At 37.8% G+C, this 19,249-nt stretch overlaps 2 protein-coding genes across 10 annotated transcripts in view; both read left to right on the forward strand.

Annotated features, from left to right (window-relative positions):
- Nucleotides 1-19,249, forward strand: part of LOC129776205 (CUGBP Elav-like family member 2) — an 852,400-nt gene that overhangs the window by 649,403 nt on the left and 183,748 nt on the right. The gene's annotated exons all lie outside the window — the stretch shown is intronic.
- Nucleotides 5,860-19,249, forward strand: part of LOC129776208 (uncharacterized) — a 41,086-nt gene continuing 27,696 nt past the window's right edge. For 2 of the 4 annotated variants that reach the window (XM_055781718.1, XM_055781715.1), the window contains exons 1-2: nucleotides 5,860-6,568; nucleotides 7,912-8,099. In XM_055781718.1, coding sequence (XP_055637693.1) covers nucleotides 6,444-6,568; nucleotides 7,912-8,099 — 313 coding nt within the window. In that variant the 5' untranslated portion in view covers nucleotides 5,860-6,443. Of the gene's footprint in view, nucleotides 6,569-6,627; nucleotides 6,671-7,911; nucleotides 8,100-19,249 lie in introns of those variants that run through there. The other 2 variants (XM_055781716.1, XM_055781719.1) reach the window with 1 other exon arrangement.

Below are 19,249 nucleotides of genomic sequence, written 5' to 3' on the forward strand. Positions count from 1 at the left end.
TCACGCGGATTTCGACATTTAAGCGGTTTTTTTACGCAGCACGTATCAACCGCGTACAAATTCAATGTGCTAATTGATGTGACTTTTCCCGAAATAAGTTTGTATTGTATCACTGATTAGTAGCTGAGAAATAAAAGGAGATACAGCTATCATGATTGCAGCATACAAAAAAATCAGTTAACCCTTTCACGTACAACATCGAGTCTCACTCGATATGAAATGATTGTGCCAAAACGTACAATATCGAGTCTCTCTCGTGGTACGGTTGCATATCACAAGGCGCTAAGACACTCAGCAGAGTAGTGCAATAGCTCGTGGTGCGTGACCTATCGAAGCGTTTTCATTTGGTCCGCTCTTTTGAGAATCAAATCGTACGGGAAGAGGTTAATCAATTGTTAAAATATGAGTTGCATTTTTAATGCGGATTTTGGAATTTACGCGGGTTTTGGAATATATGCAGTTTTCTTCTACGCGTTTTTTTTTACGCGGCACGTATCCTCCTTAACACTTTGACGTCCGCACGGTTCGTAAAAAATATGCGCTTGGCGCCGGCAGCGCTAACTCCGATTACTTGGCTTGTCGCCGCCCGTTCTTGACATTATCGGGAAATTAGAAATTGAAATAGAAATAGATCTAGATCTAGATCTAGAAATAGAAATCTAATCTTACCCCTAATTTCACGAAATTTCGAAGATATACATACGTAAATATTACAAACATGTCCGTATTCCCCCCACTATTTGTCAATGCGGATAATCATCGAATAAATGTTCTATTTTTGGGTCTGTTTTAATTTTATTAAAAACATTGAAAAACCTTCGATCGATTATTTCGAAAAACAGTACATTGAAATGCAAGAAACTGCATTTAAGTTTGATAAAACACGAGTTTCGAAAGATATAATAAAAGTTCTTCTTAATATGTCCGTTTTTCCCCACCTTCCCTACTTATAAAAACATTAAAATTGATAGTCTGTGTATGTTATTGTTACTTAAACCAAACCCCAACAGAATGCAAATGATACTCAAGTGCTATCGCCGGCCACTGAGATACTATGCGCACGTAACCACTGTGGTGTCGTCGGCAGTCAGGCGCTAGTTTGCGTGCGTAACCACTGTGGTGTCGCCGGACGCCAAAGTGTTAATAGCCCAAGTTTCGCGTTTATCCATTTCGAGCTCATCATATCACGTTTATCACTAGAAATGTCTGAACTCATATTTTTTATTCCGACTATTTTCGAAAATATGTAATTTTTAAACCACTCGACTGATTTCCAATGTATTACCAGCAAATGAAAGGAATTAAGGTGAACTTTCCATTGAAATAACTACATCGCACATTCAATGAAACTTTGAAATTTTGAAACCTCGCCTCAAAGTAGATAATTGATTTTATCACTTTCTTGGTTGGTTGATATATATCCCACTAGCTGATCCGGCGAACTTCGTTCCGCCCAAAATTAGTTTTTGGTAATCAATACTTTCAAAAATTCACGTTCTCTTACTAAGCGCAAGTTCATGAGCAGTTCTGCGACTCATTGAATTATCATTGTATCATTGAATTTACCCGTTGAATTTACCTTTTATCTATAAAATTCCTAGTACTTCTACCAAAACTCATCATTATAATATCAGATTATTTCCAGACACAATTCTCGTTCAAGATTTTTCAACCAACATGTTTCTCCGTTACATGGAATAAATGTTCGATACAGAAAATATGATAGCATAAAGACAGACATAGACAGGAGTGTCTATTCACCATAGAAACGTTTCGTGCCCCCCACATGCCAAATTTGGCTCCATTTGCTCCATTTGTTCGAATTATGCAGAAATTTGTTTTTCATATGTATGACAGCCCACCCTAAGAGAGGGGAAGGAGTGTCTCACCACCACAGAATATTTATTGTACCCTAAGACCTTAACATGCTAAATTTGGTTCCGTTTGCTTGATTAATTCTCGAGTAATGCAGAAATTTGTGTTTCATTTGTATGGCAGCCCCCTCTAAGACAGGGGGAAGGAATATCTTATCACCATAGAAACATTTATTGCATCCTAAAACCTCCACATGCCAAATTTGGTTTCGTTTGCTTGATTAATTCTCGAGTAATGCAGAAATTTGTGTTTAATTTGTATGGCAGCCCCCCCTTTGAGTGGGGGGAGGAGTGTCCTACTACCATAGAAACATTTTATGCACCCTAAAACTTTCACATGCCAACTTTGGTTTCGTTTGCTTGGTTAATTTCCGAGTAATGCAAAAAATTGTGTTTCATTTGTATGGCAGCCCCCTCTAAGAGAGGGGGAAGGAGTATCTTATCACCATAGAAACATTTATTGCATCCTAAAACCTCCACATGCCAAATTTGGTTTCATTTGCTTGATTAATTCTCGAGTAATGCAGAAATTTGTGTTTCATTTGTATGGCAGCCCCCCCCTTTGAGTGGGGGAAGGACTGTCTAACCATCATAGAAACATTTATTGCACCCTAAAACTTTCACATGCCAACTTTGGTTTCGTTTGCTTGGTTAATTTCCGAGTAATGCAGAAATTTGTATTTCATTTGTATGGCAGCCCCCCCTTAGAGAGGGGGGAGGGGTCTCAAAATATCACGAAAACCTTCCCCGGCCCCAAAAACCCCTACATACCAATTTTCATGTCGATCGGTTCAGTAGTTTCCGAGTCTATAAGAATCAGACAGACAGACAGACATCACTCCATTTTTATATATATAGATTTGGTGGTATAAGATTAAACATCGGTCAAGCTGTCCAAATGTTACAAATGTTTGAAAAATAGGTAACAAATTAGAACGGCTACTACAATGTCACTGTAGAACATATGGAATTTTTTTTTTCAATGTTCCTCAAAAATTTTTTCTACAAAAATTTTTCTACGGGCAGAGACGAACACAGCAACATGAAGACAGTTTAAATCGGACTATCCGCTGTCGAGTTTCGCGCCTAGCAATTTAGCGATTCATTTTTCTTCGTAACGATGTTAACGTTAATAACTATTTTGGCTGCGAACAGATGTTGATGATTCGCATACGAATCGAACAGGAAATTTTCTATGATTTGTTTAATGTGATATACATTACAATCCACTGGTTGAAATTGATGCAAAAAAAATGCACATTAGTAGTAGTGATCACTTCATAAATAGGTGAAGCGTTTGCTCTGTCGCACTTGAAGATGCAGAAAAGTATTTTAATGACAGAATGTTTCAGAATGTCAGAAAAACATGTTTTTGAGAAATATTTCTAAATCTTATTTTTCCAATGAAAGATCTTTGTAGGTAGATGCTTTTCAGAAAGTAGTCTAATTCTTTTTTGAATATTTCAAGCATGCAAAGTTGCTTAGTTGAAAGTTTCATAGTAATTCTATAAAGCATTCCAAAATTTATCAGTAAGACGTAGGCGCTTGCTCTTTTGATTTGGTTATAGCTTTCATATTATTTAACCACCGGTGCATATGACCTTGCAGATGGATAGTTTAATGTTTTCTGTATTGATAAAACTTAGTTTTCATGCTGAAATACCTTCATTTAATATTTACACCTCATTTTACTCGTATATCGCGTTATCCGCGATTTTCGTTATCCGCGGTGACAGACTATTTCGCGGATAATCGGGGTTCTACTGTATTCAAATTATCTGTGGTTTAGGTTACCTCAAATTATTCCAACAACTTCCCATAATATAAAAATATCGATGATAAAATAAACTAATAATTACATAAAACATTCAGAATTCAACTGTACTCGAAATTTCATATCTGTTGTTTTTTCCAAACAATTCTAACAGCTTCGAAATGATTAGTATGTTTTTCAATTGATTGTTAACCGAAAGCAAATAGAAATTCAAGTGGAACCTCACTTCGTTCGACTGCCTTATTTTATATTATACAATTTCACTTTTTATTATTAACTAGCTAACCCGGCAAACTTCGTCCCGCCCATTTACTTGATTAATTCTCGAGTAATGCAGAAATTTGTGTTTTATTTGTATGGCAGCCACCCCTAAGAGAGGGGGAGGGGTATCTAACCACCATAGAAACATTCATTGCACCCTAAAGTTTCCATATGCCTAATTTGGTTTAATTTGCTTGATTAATTCTCGGGTAATGCAAAAATTTGTGTTTCATTTGTACGGCAGCCCCCTCTAAGAGAGGGGGAAGGAGTATCTCAACACCATAGAAACATTTATTGCATCCTAAAACCTCCACATGCCAAATTTGGTTTCATTTGCTTGATTAATTCTCGAGTAATGCAGAAATTTGTGTTTCATTTGTATGGCAGCCCCCCCTTTGAGTGGGGGAAGGACTGTCTAACCATCATAGAAACATTTATTGCACCCTAAAACTTTCACATGCCAACTTTGGTTTCGTTTGCTTGGTTAATTTCCGAGTAATGCAGAAATTTGTGTTTCATTTGTATGGCAGCCCCCCCTTAGAGAGGGGGGAGGGGTCTCAAAATATCACGAAAACCTTCCCCGGCCCCAAAAACCCCTACATACCAATTTTCATGTCGATCGGTTCAGTAGTTTCCGAGTCTATAAGAATCAGACAGACAGACAGACATCACTCCATTTTTATATATATAGAAGATAGATAACTATAATTAACCAAAAACAGCCGATTCTTAACCGACATTTTCCGATTTTGTTAAAATTTTGTACATAAGATGTTAACTACACAAATTTACATTTTTTATTATAATATGACAAATTTGAATTGCGACTCATTTATCGTAAGTGTGTATCAGCTATTCAACACTTTTCAAGAAAGCGTAACTCGAAATTCAGCTCTTTGATTTAAATGTGGTGTTCGAGAGAGTTATTGAAAAAAACAATCAACTTTCTAGGAAATATAAGACGTGAGAAAATTGAGAAATGCGAACAACTTATATAAGCAGCGTATTTCCGTGACTTTTTTATAAAATGTTGGACTGAAATTTTAAATACTTCGAGTGTTTTTAGGCTGTTGAATTTATGATTTGTAGATTGAGGCTAAAATGATATTACATCATCGGACTATGTTTGTACTTGAAAAATGTACCAAAAGTTATTCTTTGAAGAAAAAAAAATCCCAAATTTCTCCATCCTACAAATGTGATCAATTCCGGCTATTACTTTAAGTTTTCAAACTCCAACTATAATGAAGAGAAAGAATGGTTTTTAGGTGTTATACGTTGATGTTTCTTTCGAAAAAAATTTTTTGGTGAGCATTTTTTTTCATAAAGCATGATTCCCTGCAATTTGTGATTAGACACTTTGTTGTATATCAATTGCTCCGCGGTTCCAAATTTTTAAAATGAAGTTCATGCTAGACTGCATAGACCCCTTTGAGAAATTACTGTCGAGTCAAAATAAATTTTTACTCCTGGGAAAATACTCAGTTCCCTAGGGGCAAATGTGTATGAAACATTTCTTTCAAATTAAAAATAGCCGATGTAAATCTAACGTATTTTCATGTCATTCTGATTGTGAAAGCTAATAGAATTTTTTTCTGCACCAGTTTCATTTTTACGCGTTGTTCTGCAATAAATGTTTTTAAATATTTGAGTGGGAAATGTAACTCGTTGCATTTGTATCCTTTTCTAGTAGTTCACAGTATGTTCTGTTTGTTTATTTAGATTTTTATTTATGCATTGCATTTTCATCTACCAAGTTGTTATCTTAATTGAATTGGGCCAAAATGGAGAGAAAACCGCATATTTTCGCGAATTAAAATATTCTGATTAATTTCGTTCCTTTCTAAACAGTCTTTAGATCTTTCTATACTCCATAGAAAGCAAACCATAAAACAAACAATCCGTCGACATTTTCGGGCATTCTTCAAATGTTATTAGCATTCAAAATCAATGCGTCTAGAGTCTAAATATGGATTCGAAGAGGACACGATCGCAGTTCGAAGAAACTCTGTCTCAACATATATCTCCTTCGGCGATCGACTCGTCGACAATTGCCATCTTATGTAAACATTTAAAATTAGCACCCTCCTCAATTGTGACTATTGACGAAGTTATTGTTTTTTCCTTCAACCATTGGAATGCACCCAACCAACCAACAACTAATTTCGAACCAATTCAGCAGTAGTTCAGTAGTGTTATTTGTTTGCCTATTTCTTCACCCTTTCTCGCTGCTGCTAGCGTAACGCGTGCATTTGAATGCATGTAATGTGTATGTGCCCCTCCTCGGGTGTAAGTAAGTATGCATTGCGCCTTAGCGCTAATTTTTTTTTATCTAACTTGTGTAAATTGAACTGTGCTAACCGATCGGACCGATATATCTTCCCCCTCCCCATTGCCAACATGCTTCATTCTGTCTGCTGAGGCATTGTCAACGCAGACGAACTCAATGGTATCAAAATAGCCAACCAATCAATGTTGATCGTTCACATTTGAGAGGCTATAATTAAGTGCAAATCCAACGCTCGGATTGGCCGATGAAGTCTCTTCCATGCGGTCGCGTGACAGCATGGCACAGCCAAACAGCAGCAGCAGCCTCTATACCGAGCGCTAGATCCTTCGAGATCGTCATCGCCTCCGCAGCCGACATTCCTGCCGATGAGTGTGTTGTGGCTACATTTTCGATCCATCTCCGCTCATTTATCCGTCCATCCATATCATTATGTGTTGTGTAGTTCTGTTCGTGTCGTGTAACTGTTTTATGGTCAATATTTAGCGGTTTTCCACAACTTTTTTTTGTGTTTGCGTGTAAAAAAAGGCGAATCGTGCTAAAACTAAACTCTCTATCTTTGTGTTGCACAAATAAACCACAAAATATTCGCGGATGTAGAGAGTGCGAAACAATAATAATTCTTCCTCCTATCTGTGTTTGTTCATGTGTTCATGTGTGTGTTTGTGCTTCATTGTTGATCACGTATCCTTAATTAATAGTTTCGCAAATATTTCGTTATCGATAATTATATAAGCGGGCGGAATACAATCTGATCATTTTACAGCCAACTGTAAATCACCGATTAACAAAAAGAGCTACAGAGAAGTTAAAATAGCAACGAAACAAAAAAAAAACAAGGATTTGATAGAAATTTGCGATATCAATAAATTATGAACACTAAGGGGAAAATAGTATGAATTGAAATAATTACCATCACTGTGTATTTGTGTACTTTTTTTTTCGTTCGTCGCCGTGTTGTGCTGTGTTGGGCGGGGAGAGAGGAAGATCAAACAAAAAAAAAATGGTAGAGTTTCAATAATATGCTGTTAATTAACAAAAATTATCAATGGTGCATATAATTATAATGGCATAAATCAATGTGTTCCGTGGTGTTGTTTTTGTGTTTGTGTGTGCACATGAAACACGAGAAGCGCTCCCGAGAGTCAAAAGGCAAATTTTAATAGCAGCATAAATTTTCCACCGCAAATCATCCGAAGGATTGGCCAACGGCGCAACAGAAGTGTGACAGTGGGAGAAGAAGGTCCTGCGGCAGCACCAAAAAGCCTGATAAATAAGTGCTCTTACCATCACCGCCCCCACTGTAGCTCTTTTATGTGTGTATTTTTTTTCTGGTGCGCTTTTTTGTCCTCATTAGAGAAAATTGTCGAATCAATTGTACACCGCGCGTTGCTTCCACAGTGATCTATCTGTGCTGTAAATGTATATTTATATTACATAATTAAATTCTCTCATTGTGTGCCAATTCCTCTTGCACCTTCTCCCGGGTTCGTCACGAAAATACCGTTTAATGCTGTGCAATCGGGCTGGAAAAATATGCACCGCATTTGATCATCATTGAAACGTGAAAAAATAAAACAATTAAACGCGCGCACCACCCATCGACGGCGGGAAACCAAATAATTAACCAAAATACGATACCAAAAAAAAATTACTTTAATTAATTCGTCGCTACCCCGCCGGATTCGAATTAAACCCAAATAAATGATGAAAAGCCGCACCAAGTCGCCTGGAAGTCCCGGCTCGAATGGTTCCGGCTTGTCGCCGACGTCCGGGCTGTCGATCTGTCCGTTGCGAGGCAGCGGCGGCGGCGGCGGGGAGGAAAGTTGCAGCAAAGCCTACCCATCGATCAGCGCGGCGTATTGGCTGCCGGCGCCGTCCCCAACACCCTACCAAGTGCCAGGTTAGTCAGGGAGAGGAACCCCTCTAAGAATATTTCCCCAGGAATATGAACTAAACAAAACACACGAGGCTTACTTTAGTCGGATGCTCCACTAACAGTACTAACCACAACAATGTTTGCTTTTTGTGCAAATGAAAGATTGCATCGTATCATTCGTATAATTAACACAATGTGTCCTTTCATCATTAACACCATCATATTATATCCATGGCCCTCATAAATTTGTTCAGTGCACTTAAAATTGTGTCTAATTGACTGTGAAATTTGCGATTCTGCTCAGTGAACCGAGCGGGTCAGTCAAATACAAACGAGAATTTTGTCATTTTCATGCCTTGTCGAGGGATAATCGGATGGGGAGGAGGAAAATTTTCCACGAAGTTCTCTCCCCTTCTACACCGAACGGCATTATTATTCTCATTTATTCTATAGACAAGCAATGAGTTTTGCAATTTTTTTTGCAAAATAAACGATTATGATTATAAAGTTTTTGGCTTGAACAGAAATGAAACATTTAAAAAATATTCAGCCCATTCGAATGCGCTGGGTTGTCTCAAAAAACTTAGAGATTGAGAGACGAACCAACCTACGGCTGAAAGTATCCTTAATAAAGACAAAAAATTGTGTATGCAGCCGATGTCCGATTAATAGCTGCTCGTTTTTCAATAGTTGATAATTTTTGTTGTATGCCTTTGGTCACATTCATGTACTTAAACCGGAGAATTCTGAGTTTCTCGTATTTATGTTGGTATATCTACGGTTGATTTTGGCTTCCGATGGGTGTGTCATAAGCGACAAAACCACGCAAACCATCGGCCCATTTTTGAGCCATTAAAAATTTCTACTAAGGAAGTGAAAAATAAAAACACTAACGAATCGAATGAAATAATAACGTAGTCCTACGTCAACAATGTCGTTGGAGACTGGAATCTATATTTGCAATCTGAGTATGGAACCTGAATTTGGGGTGACGCTGAACTCTAGAATTCTGTGGATCTGAATACTAAATCTGAATTGAAATATGAGTCTGGAATCAAACTGAAATTTGAATATAAAATTTGGAACGAAAATCTGGACTCTAAACCTGGAATCTGATATCTCAATATAAATTTCAATGTGGAATCAAATCTTGAATCGAAATCTGAAAGCTGGTGCTGATTTTTGAATCTGAGTCTGAATGTTTGGTTCTAGAAATCTAGATTTAGAATCTGAGTCTAGGATCTAGATCTGAAATCAAATCTTTGAATACAAAAATCTGAAACTTAAATTTAAACCTGGAATGGAACTGATATATGGATCTAGGAATATGAATCTAAAATTTAGATTTTGAATCTGAATATGGAATCTGAATTTGGGTTGATACTAACATAATTTGGATATAGGTATTTGAATGTGTAATTTGAATTCTGTATCTAGAATCTGGGATTTGGAATCTGACACTGAAATTTGAAACTGGAATTGAAATCTAGAATCAAAATTTAAACTCTGAAACGGAAATCTGTTATTGAACTGTTATTTTCAAATATAAGAACCTAAAACTGATATCTAAATCCGGAATCTGGACTGACTTTTAAATCTAATAATTTGAAAATGTAATAAAAATCGGGAATCTTAATCTGCAATCTAAATATGGAATCTGATTCCGAAATTTGAATTTGGAATCTAAACAAAAAAATTCTGGAACCGAATATAAAAAATCTAAATTTGAAATTGTACTTTAAAAATATGGACATGGGTATCTGAATGTGGAATTTGAATTCTGGATCTGAATCTGGAATTCGGAATCTGAACCGGAATCTGAAACTGGAATCTGAATCTGAAAATTTAAATCTAGAATGAGAGTTTGAAGGTGAAATCTAAATCTGAAATGTAACTGAAATCTGAAATTGTAATACGAATCAAGAATCTAATATGCAAATGAAATCAGATCGTGGACTCTAAATCTGGAATTAGTCACTGAAATTTTAATCTGGAAACTTAAATCTAGAATCTAAATCTGAAATCTATATACACCCAGGTTTTTTACGCGGATTTTCCATTCAACGCGGTTTTTTTACGCGGATTTTCGAATTAACGCGGTTCTTCATAACGAGAATAGTTAAAAGCTGATGAAGTCAGACGGTTGAAAAAAGTTGTGCCATGGCGTAGCCCTTCTGGTTATCTGGTAACAAAAAATATCGAACAGATTCTGAATCAGTAAAGATGTCGCTATCGCATGAACCTGGGTCAAGTCAAAAACATCAAATGCGTTTGAAAACGTTTTTTCTCACGTTTCCCAATTTTTTTAAAATAGTAAAATTCAAAAAGGATCATTTCTCAGAGGTTCATGCGATAGAGAAATGCTTGCAGATTGTATCCATATAAATTCGACATGAATCGGTTCAGTAGAACTTGCGATATCGTGTACGCCAGTTTGGAAAAAAATAAGTTTCGAAAAAAACGCGTTTGAAGTTCATTGTTATGGCATGGATACCGCATCACTCGAATGGCTATAACTCGATAAATAATAAGATTTTCGATAAGTCCTTTCTAGGGTTTATTCTTGAATGCATAAACTACAGAAATATGAAGGATAAAAAATTGATTTTTTTCAAATTTCTAGACTAAAATAATGCTTTAAAGAAAAGTGGCGCAAATCGGTCAAAGTTTGAGTTTTTTGGAAATCGAAAAATAACCCAAGGTATGAAACGTCGAGATTTTGAAATTTTGTTTTTGTTCGAAAATTGACACGTTTTTTTCAGAATATGAGACGGAACGTATGGTTTTGGGTGCCAATAAAGATAGTTATCTCGATTTTTCATTCGGAACTTGCTACGATATATTGGTTTGCACTATAATATACCCTATGCATTATATTAGCCCATTCGGACTTCATTTACTCGTGTCCAAGACGTTAAAATTTGAGTTTTTTGTAAACCGGAAATCACCGGAAATCGGGGTTTTCAAAAATTTGTTTGATGCCCAATGTCTTAAAATTATATGACACGTTATCTTTCTTTACAGTTATCTAAAAACAATTTTTTTGTCAACAATCGGCTTTTGAGACGGAAAATCGACCAAGCGCAAAAAAAAAGTTTTTTTTCAAGATAACAGTCAATCTCGACAAGTAATGCAATTTTAGGACATTTGGCATCTATTTTTTTTAAACCCTGATTTTCGATGGTCTTTCGTTTTTCAAAAAACTCAAATTTTAACATATGCGGTATTCCAAAAAAAAGTCGATTCTTGACAAAAAAAAGTTTTTTCGAGATGACACTAGATCTCGAGGTTTCATGATATTTTAAGACATTTGGCATCATTTTTTCTTCTAAAATCCCGATTTCCTTTACTTCTCCCTTGGGTGATTTTTCGTTTTTCAAAAAATTACTAAACTGATCGACATTAAAATTGGTATGTAGGAGTTTTCGGGTCCTGGGAAGATTTTTAAGATAGTTCGAGACTCCTCCTCCCTCTCTAAAGGGGGCTGCCATACAAATGAAACATAAATTTCTGCGTTACTCAAGAATTAATCAAGAAAACGAAACCAAGTTTTGCATGTGGTGGTTTTAGGGTACAATAAAGGTTTCTATGGTGGTAGAACAATGAGTTTTCTGTATTGTAATGCTAAAACAAGTTTTGTAACTTCAATCAATTCAGAAATACAGCTGGTTTTGTGATTCCGGATTCTAAGTGAATCAAGTTTTCAACAACAATATGAAGGGAAACATCATGAGAAAGGCTTGCTTCGTCTTCTGATTGAAGTTATTCATTAACTTTACTAAAACAGCAACACAATAATGTATTATAGACTACGTTTGTGAGTACTTTATTATGCTTCGATATAACGTACAATTCGATACAACGTACAATTTTGAAAGTGGAATGTACGTTATATCGAAGTTTACCTGTATAAGTATAAAGAACAATAAAACAATATTTTGTCCGATTCGATTAAATACTGAATCCAATTATATGTCGTAAAAAAATGGAAACTCTTGATAATCGGGCTCGTTCATTTTATATTCATATCTTTGCGAAAACAACCGTAGCTGCCATCAGACATCATTCTATTTAAGAAGAGAATAGGCAAAGAAGCGGCCTCGTGTATGTTTCTCCGTTCCAACAATTCTTCAATCAATGGTTTGCTATCGTGTTCAACGAACATACAAAGTTGTTAGCTCCAGAATGTGCACCCGTGGCCGAGTGGTTAGCGTCTCACATTATGATGCCGGGTGTTCGGGTTCGATTCCCGTTCTGGCCGGGAGATTTTTCGTTGGAGAAATTTCCTTCGACTTGCACTGTGGTCACGCGTATTCAAGAGCTTGCCCCTCGGAATACATTCAAGGCGTATTATTTGGCTTAAGAAATCTCAACTTAGTATTAGCAAAAGACGCTATTTAGTAAATACGTTGAGACGGCAAAAGTTCCACAGGGAACGTTAACGCCATTCAAGAGAGAAGAGCTCCAGAATGCGTTCTCAGAATATGCACAAAGAAAACAGTACATTACTGAGCTTGCATTGGCATGCGGAAGAAAAGCAGAAGAGATATGTTAACAATCAACGTAGACTTCGCTTTAGCATTGATTACAATTCTAGTCTCGGTCCAGCCATCGATCCGGCTTAAGAAATAACATTAAAATTTTGAAACTGTATTGTAGCCACTGTAGGTTTTGATTGCTTGGGTGCAATCAACAGTACATATGATTGTTGAGACTAAGGCGGCTCGCATACCGGAGCAATAAGCAACTAACAACTATCAACATGCAATAAGCAATATTATCGCCAATGGGTTTTTCCATTTACTTTTTGTTGATCTCGCACACCGACGCAATACGATATCGCTATCGCCTTTGTAGAGCAACACATATTGCTAGCAACACAACGTGTCGGTTGAAAAGCAACTTATCGCCCATAATTTTGCAAATTTAGTTCATTAAGCAGGTTGTTTGCATAATGTCAGGCGTTTTTATTGCTTTGGTATACGAAGCAAAACAAAATATGTTGCCTGTTGCATATTGCGTATTGCAGCTTGCTAGTTGCTTATTGCTGCGGTGTGCGAGCCGCCTAAGAGTAAATTTGCAATTTTTATTGCTTTGCTCTTTGTGGATGGTTTGCGCCGCTCAGTGAAAGCATTTACTTTATTCACATTGCATCTTCACTGGAACAAGAAGCAATATAATGAACTTTTTCTACTGTATTATAGTGACTTTCAACTTTTTGCTCGGGCAACGGCTTTACTTCCATTCCGAAGGAATAAAGGGTGTGTCACATCAAATTGCATCACGGAAAAAACGTTGTAGAAATTCGCCCAGTAGACCGATCCTTTTGAAAATTTTAGACAGTGAAATAAAAACTATTAAACAACTTTTGGCATTTTCTTTTTATTCATACTTCGAGCCCAAGCCCGTATGCTCGCACCTTCCTCTTTACCCCGTCCATAAGGTTCTGTACAACGTCAGGTTGTAGTTTTTTTTTTAACAGAAATCCTTTTTCTCTTGAAGTCCGCCTCCGATTTGACAACTTTTGGGTTCTTCCGGAGGGCCTGCTCCATAATCGCCCAATATTTCTCTATTGGGCGAAGCTCCGGCGCGTTGGGCGGGTTTATTTCCTTTGGCACGAAGGTGACCCCGTTGGCTTCGTACCACTCCAACACGTCCTTTGAATAGTGGCACAAAGCGAGATCCGGCCAGAAGATGGTCGGGCCCTCGTGTTGCTTCAATAGTGGTAGTAAGCGCTTCTGTAGGCACTCCTTAAGGTAAACCTGCCCGTTTACCGTGCCGGTCATCACGAAGGGTTCGCTTGCCACACCATGTACTTTTTGGCAAACTTGGATAGTTTCTGCTTGCCAATCTCTTCCGGAACGCTGAATTTGTCCTCTGCGGAGAAGAACAACAGGCCCTGCAGCTGACGCAAGTCCGCTTTGACGTAGGTTTCGTCGTCCATTACCAGGCAATGCGGCTTCGTCAGCATTTCGGTGTACAGCTTCCGGGCTCACGTCTTCCCCACCATGTTTTGCCTTTCGTCGCGGTTAGGAGCCTTCTGAACCTTGCATGTACACAGGCCCTCCCGCTGCTTGGTCCGCTGGACGAATGAACTTGACAAATTCAGCTTATTGGCGACATCCCGGACCGAACTTCTCGGATCACGTTTAAACTGCTTAACTACGCGCTTGTGATCTTTTTCACTGACGGAGCATCCATTTTTGCCGTTCTTCACCTTCCGGTCGATGGTTAGGTTCTCGAAGTATCGTTTTAGTACTCTGCTGACCGTGGATTGGACGATTTCCAGCATCTTACCGATGTCCCGATGTGACAACTCCGGATTCTCGAAATGAGTGCACAGGATTAATTCACGACGCTCTTTTTCGTTCGACGACATTTTTCCAAATTTACGAAAAATTGACAGTGAAGCATGGCCAACGTGATCTATACACTCTTATCTGATTATAAGCGAAAGCTGAAGATATAATTCCTAAAAATTAAATTTCTACAGCGTTTTTTCCGTGATGCAATTTGATGTGACACACCCTTTAATGTCAGGAGTGAAAATTGAACTCTCGACCTTTAGCGTGAGAGGTACGGAGATTAATCACTAAGTCAGATCGGCACCTTAATGAACTACCTCTTACCTCTCTTCGGTTATGTCCCCGAGCATTTATGGAATCATGAGTTTCTTCTGTAGGAGCATTGTACCACCGCGACCATTAGTTTGATCTATTGTAGTGCAATCATGACATTGGATAACATTTGAAGGCGTCGGGATGTAAATATATTATTTCAATGTTGAAAACATTTCTGTGATGTATCGTTGTTTTAGGTAAATGACAAAAAAGTAACTGTGAATCTCTGTATTTTCTCTGAGCTCCAACAGTTAGCGCTTGTTGTGTCGCAAACAATGCGCTTTTTGTACTGTTCCCTATACAACATATGGCAACAGTAAAACAAATTGATTCAGCACACCACCATGTTGTCACGAAGAGTATCGTTAGGTGTTAAATATCAGCGTTTGCAACAAATTGCAAAATTGTCCTCTTGCGTCAATTGGCGTATAGACGTTAAATTTGAAACCCAACCGGCAGTCAAAAGCGCTACTCCAAGATAAAACACTAGCGAAGATAATTGATGAATGTATTTTACTATTCTCGTTAAAATAAACACCACCATTTCTCGGTTTGTCGGAGGCTTTGTAAAACACATTGTTGCTTGTAAAAAAAGATGAGCACAACGGTGCAGCAGCATCAATAGGAGGCAACACACAAAGCCGACTCAATTGAAGCTAGTAGTAGAATTTGCAGCACAAAACACGTATAGCGGCGAAGGTCTCCCATCCAATCCACCGCTGGTTATGATGACTTTCTCCACCAGACTGGAAGCCGAATGGCACAATCCGAACAAAGAGCATCCCACCCATCCATGCGGAGCAAACCACAATAAATGATATGGTCTATCCTCTTACAAAAATGAACATAAAAAAATGGGAAGTCTTCGTTCACCAAGGAAAACCTCCCAAGCGCAATTGCTGCTGCATGCAGTTGAACCCTTTGCGCCGCGTATTGTGATTACGATAACAATAAGAAAAGTTCTCTTGCTGATGGTACTCAGGAGGTAAAGTGAGCTCCCGAAGATTTCGTAATGAAAACTATGATCCCTTCCTACATCCCCCACAATAAAAAGACGTGAAGGAAAACCAATTGACAACTTCATTTTCCCAAGGGTTTGCGGCTTTTCGCTTCGTGCACTTCTCAAGAAGGGGCATTCCCTACCCGGGTCGGTGGAGAAGAAACGCCTTCTCGGTTTTCTCGGTCCTAGAATACACACCTTCCAAGAAGTTTGTCGCCATTGATCGGAAACTCAATTTCCCCCTGCACAGTGTCACCTCCAACACCCTCAATGATAGCACCCGCAGGATATAACCCTTACAAGGGGCTATCGTTTTGCTCATTTCCCTCATTTTCCGCTAATTAGTATGCTTACACATGAAGGGGCGTATGGCAATGCTTACCGGGGCAAATCTTCGAGTGACATTTTACTGCAGAATTCCCTCCGCAGCACTCATTTTCACTCAACTGCTGTGTGTTCCGTTGCTTCAATCAAGCGCCGCGACGCTGCAGTGTGAAACCTGCAGCACGAGAAGTAGATGCTGAGTATCTTGGCAGACGAGAAAATGTAAGGACAAAAAAACAGACCTAGAACAATTCTCCACCATAGTGACCCTTAACTACAATTTAATGAAAATGTTTTTTTGCCTTCCTTGGTCGCGCTTCGAAACGACGCGCTGGTCGGTCGGGTCGGTAGGTCTATGCATAGCAAGACAGGAACAAAAAGAGATGTCAAAGAAACGGAGCCCCCTGTGTTCTGAAGGAACCAGTTTGTAATATGAATACCAAATTAATTTGTCATCTTCAACAAGTGGTGAGGCGTGAGGCGAAACTATGAGCAATAAGCAACAGACGAGGGGCAGGATAGGATGGGGAGGGGTCGGTTAGTGCGGTAGAGATGAGAAGGACAGATGGAAGAAAACAACACCGGAAGAGAATGCGGCACTTTGTTCCTGCAGTCAGTAGTCGCTTGCAGTTGATGTATTTCTTGATCTTTATGCTTATTTTGCGATCCGCTCCGGTTCATAGTTTGGTGGCGGGAGGAGAAAGAGGTTCAGGAAGCTGCTGATATGATGCAAAGATGAATGGAGACAGAAGTAAAAGTGTTGGGAAATGAATGCTTGGCATTGTGTCTCCTGGGTTTTATTCTAGAGTAAACGGTAAGCCAGTAAACCTTGGGGCGGTGGGATGGTAAGGAGTAGATAGCTTTTTGCTATATATCTTAGGTGGTGATGATTTATGAACCTTGTGACTATTAGTTACAAGGTGATATATATCATCTAAGGCGCATTCTCTTGGAGAGAGGAAGAAAATTATATGTCACACTAGTATGAATAATAATGAAGAATGTTCCAAATGAAAGCTATTCCAATTATTCAATTATAAATGAATAATTATTTTTTGAGACATTTCTGAACATTAGTTTGTTCCACTGTTCACCATCGATTCAAAATCATTGGTCTTTCAATATCTTTTTTTGCTTCTGGCGAGAACGGTTAGTCTTAGGATTAAACATTATACGTAGTTTATTTATGTATAATCACATTCAATTTTTATGTTACTTTTTGAAAGTATTGAAATTTGAAAATTTTTTGAGACTATATCTTAATTTCAGTGAGCCCTACATGGTCATGTCATATTTCAAAAACCGATCATGCACATTTTGTTTATTGGTCCAAAAAAATGATCTGTGCAAAGTTTCAGCTCAATCGCACATGATTTAGGGGTGCCTCAAAGCACTCAAAGTTTTGATTTTTCCATCCTCGAAAATCTTCCAAGGAAATTTAGAAAATCGAATTTTTTTTCGATGCCAAATGACTTTATAGTGCATAAAACGTCGAGATCTGGTGTCATCACGAAAATTTTTTTTTGTCGAAATCGACTTTTTGGGACTTAGCCTGAGTGGCCAAAAAATCAAAACTTTGAGTGCTTTGAGGCACCCCTAAATCATGTCCGATCGAGCTGAAACTTTGCACAGATAATTTTTTTGAGTCAATAAACAAAATTTTTTTCCAGAAGTCCCAGAAGGTCGATTTTCGGCCAAAAATTTTTTTTCGAGGTGACACCAAATCTCGACGTTTCATGCATTTTCAAGTCATTTGGCATCGATTCAGACTAAGATTCAAATATCAGTATCAGATTTCAGATTCAGATTCAAGATTTGATTCCACATTGAGATTCATATTGATGTTTCACATTCCAAGTTTAGAGTCCAGATTTAAATTTTCGATCCAAATTTTAGATTCAGATTTCAGTTTCATTCCAAACTCATATTTTAAATTCAGAATTCAGATCTCTATATCCAGAGTTCAGTGTCATCCCAAATTCAGGTTCCATATATAGTTTTCAGATTAAGTGTCCGGATTCCAGATTTTCAAATCCTGTTTCAGATTCCAGATCGATTTCTTATTCAAATTTAAAATTTAGTTCTCTATATTATATCTAGGTTATAGAACCATCTCAAATTCAAATTCCATACTCAGATTGCAGATTGCAGATTTCAGTTTCAAATCGCGTTGTTGACGTAGGATTACGTTATTTTTCACTTCATTAGATTCGCTAGTGTTCTTACATTTTACTTTCTTAGTAGAAATTCTTAATGACTCAAAAATGGGTCGATGGTTGCATGGTTCTCTCGCTCATGACACATCCATCGGAAGTCAAAATCAACCGTAGATGTACCAACATTAACACGAGAAACTCGACGTTCTCCGGTTTAAGTACATCAATGTGACCAAATGTATACAAAAAAATTGTCAACTATTGAAAAACGAGCAATTATCAATCGGACGTTGGTTGCATATACAACTTTTTTTTGTCTTTATTTAAGACACTTTCAGTTGCAGGCTGGTTCATCTCTCAGTTTCTTGAGACAACCCAGTTCATCAATACTAGAGATGCACTGGCAGTTTCGATATTTTTTAAAATTTTTAGCATTAAGAAAAGATGTGGCGAGCACGGATAGAACCAGCCTAGAATAGAAATTATTCATTCATTCATTCAACACTCATAACATCCCGAAGCGAATGATTTGGATGCGACCGACCCGCACGGTAGCTGTTTATGCTTCCAGAAATTACGAACTGGAAATTCAAACAAATATTAGCTGATTCGATTAGTACGCAAATCATCAAAATTCGCTTGGAGTAAAAATGGTTATTATGCTGGAACTATTTCATGAAAATGTGACATGTTTTGTGATATAGAAAATATAAACACGTGGAGCCTTTGTTCGAGAGAACACGTTTGCGGTTGTCACCAATGGAATGGTTAATTCATGTACGGTTTATTTTAATTACAGATGTCTGATTCCATACTACAAATTCTGATATGTCCTGATGAAGTTCTAATATGATGTTCTGATATGTCACAATCGGATTTCATGTTCCAGATGTATATCCTTTATTCAGATTCTTCGCTTCAAGAAGCAACATAATTTGGACGAATTTCTCTTACATGGGCTCCGACTCTCTTCTACTACTTCTTATGCTGATACACCCAGGTTTTTTTTTACGCCGTTTTTTTTTGCGCGGTTTTTTTTACTAGTTTTCTACGCGGATTTTCCAATTAACAATG

This window comes from Toxorhynchites rutilus, chromosome 3, assembly GCF_029784135.1.
Source record: "Toxorhynchites rutilus septentrionalis strain SRP chromosome 3, ASM2978413v1, whole genome shotgun sequence".
In the NCBI taxonomy this organism is placed as follows: domain Eukaryota; kingdom Metazoa; phylum Arthropoda; class Insecta; order Diptera; family Culicidae; genus Toxorhynchites; species Toxorhynchites rutilus.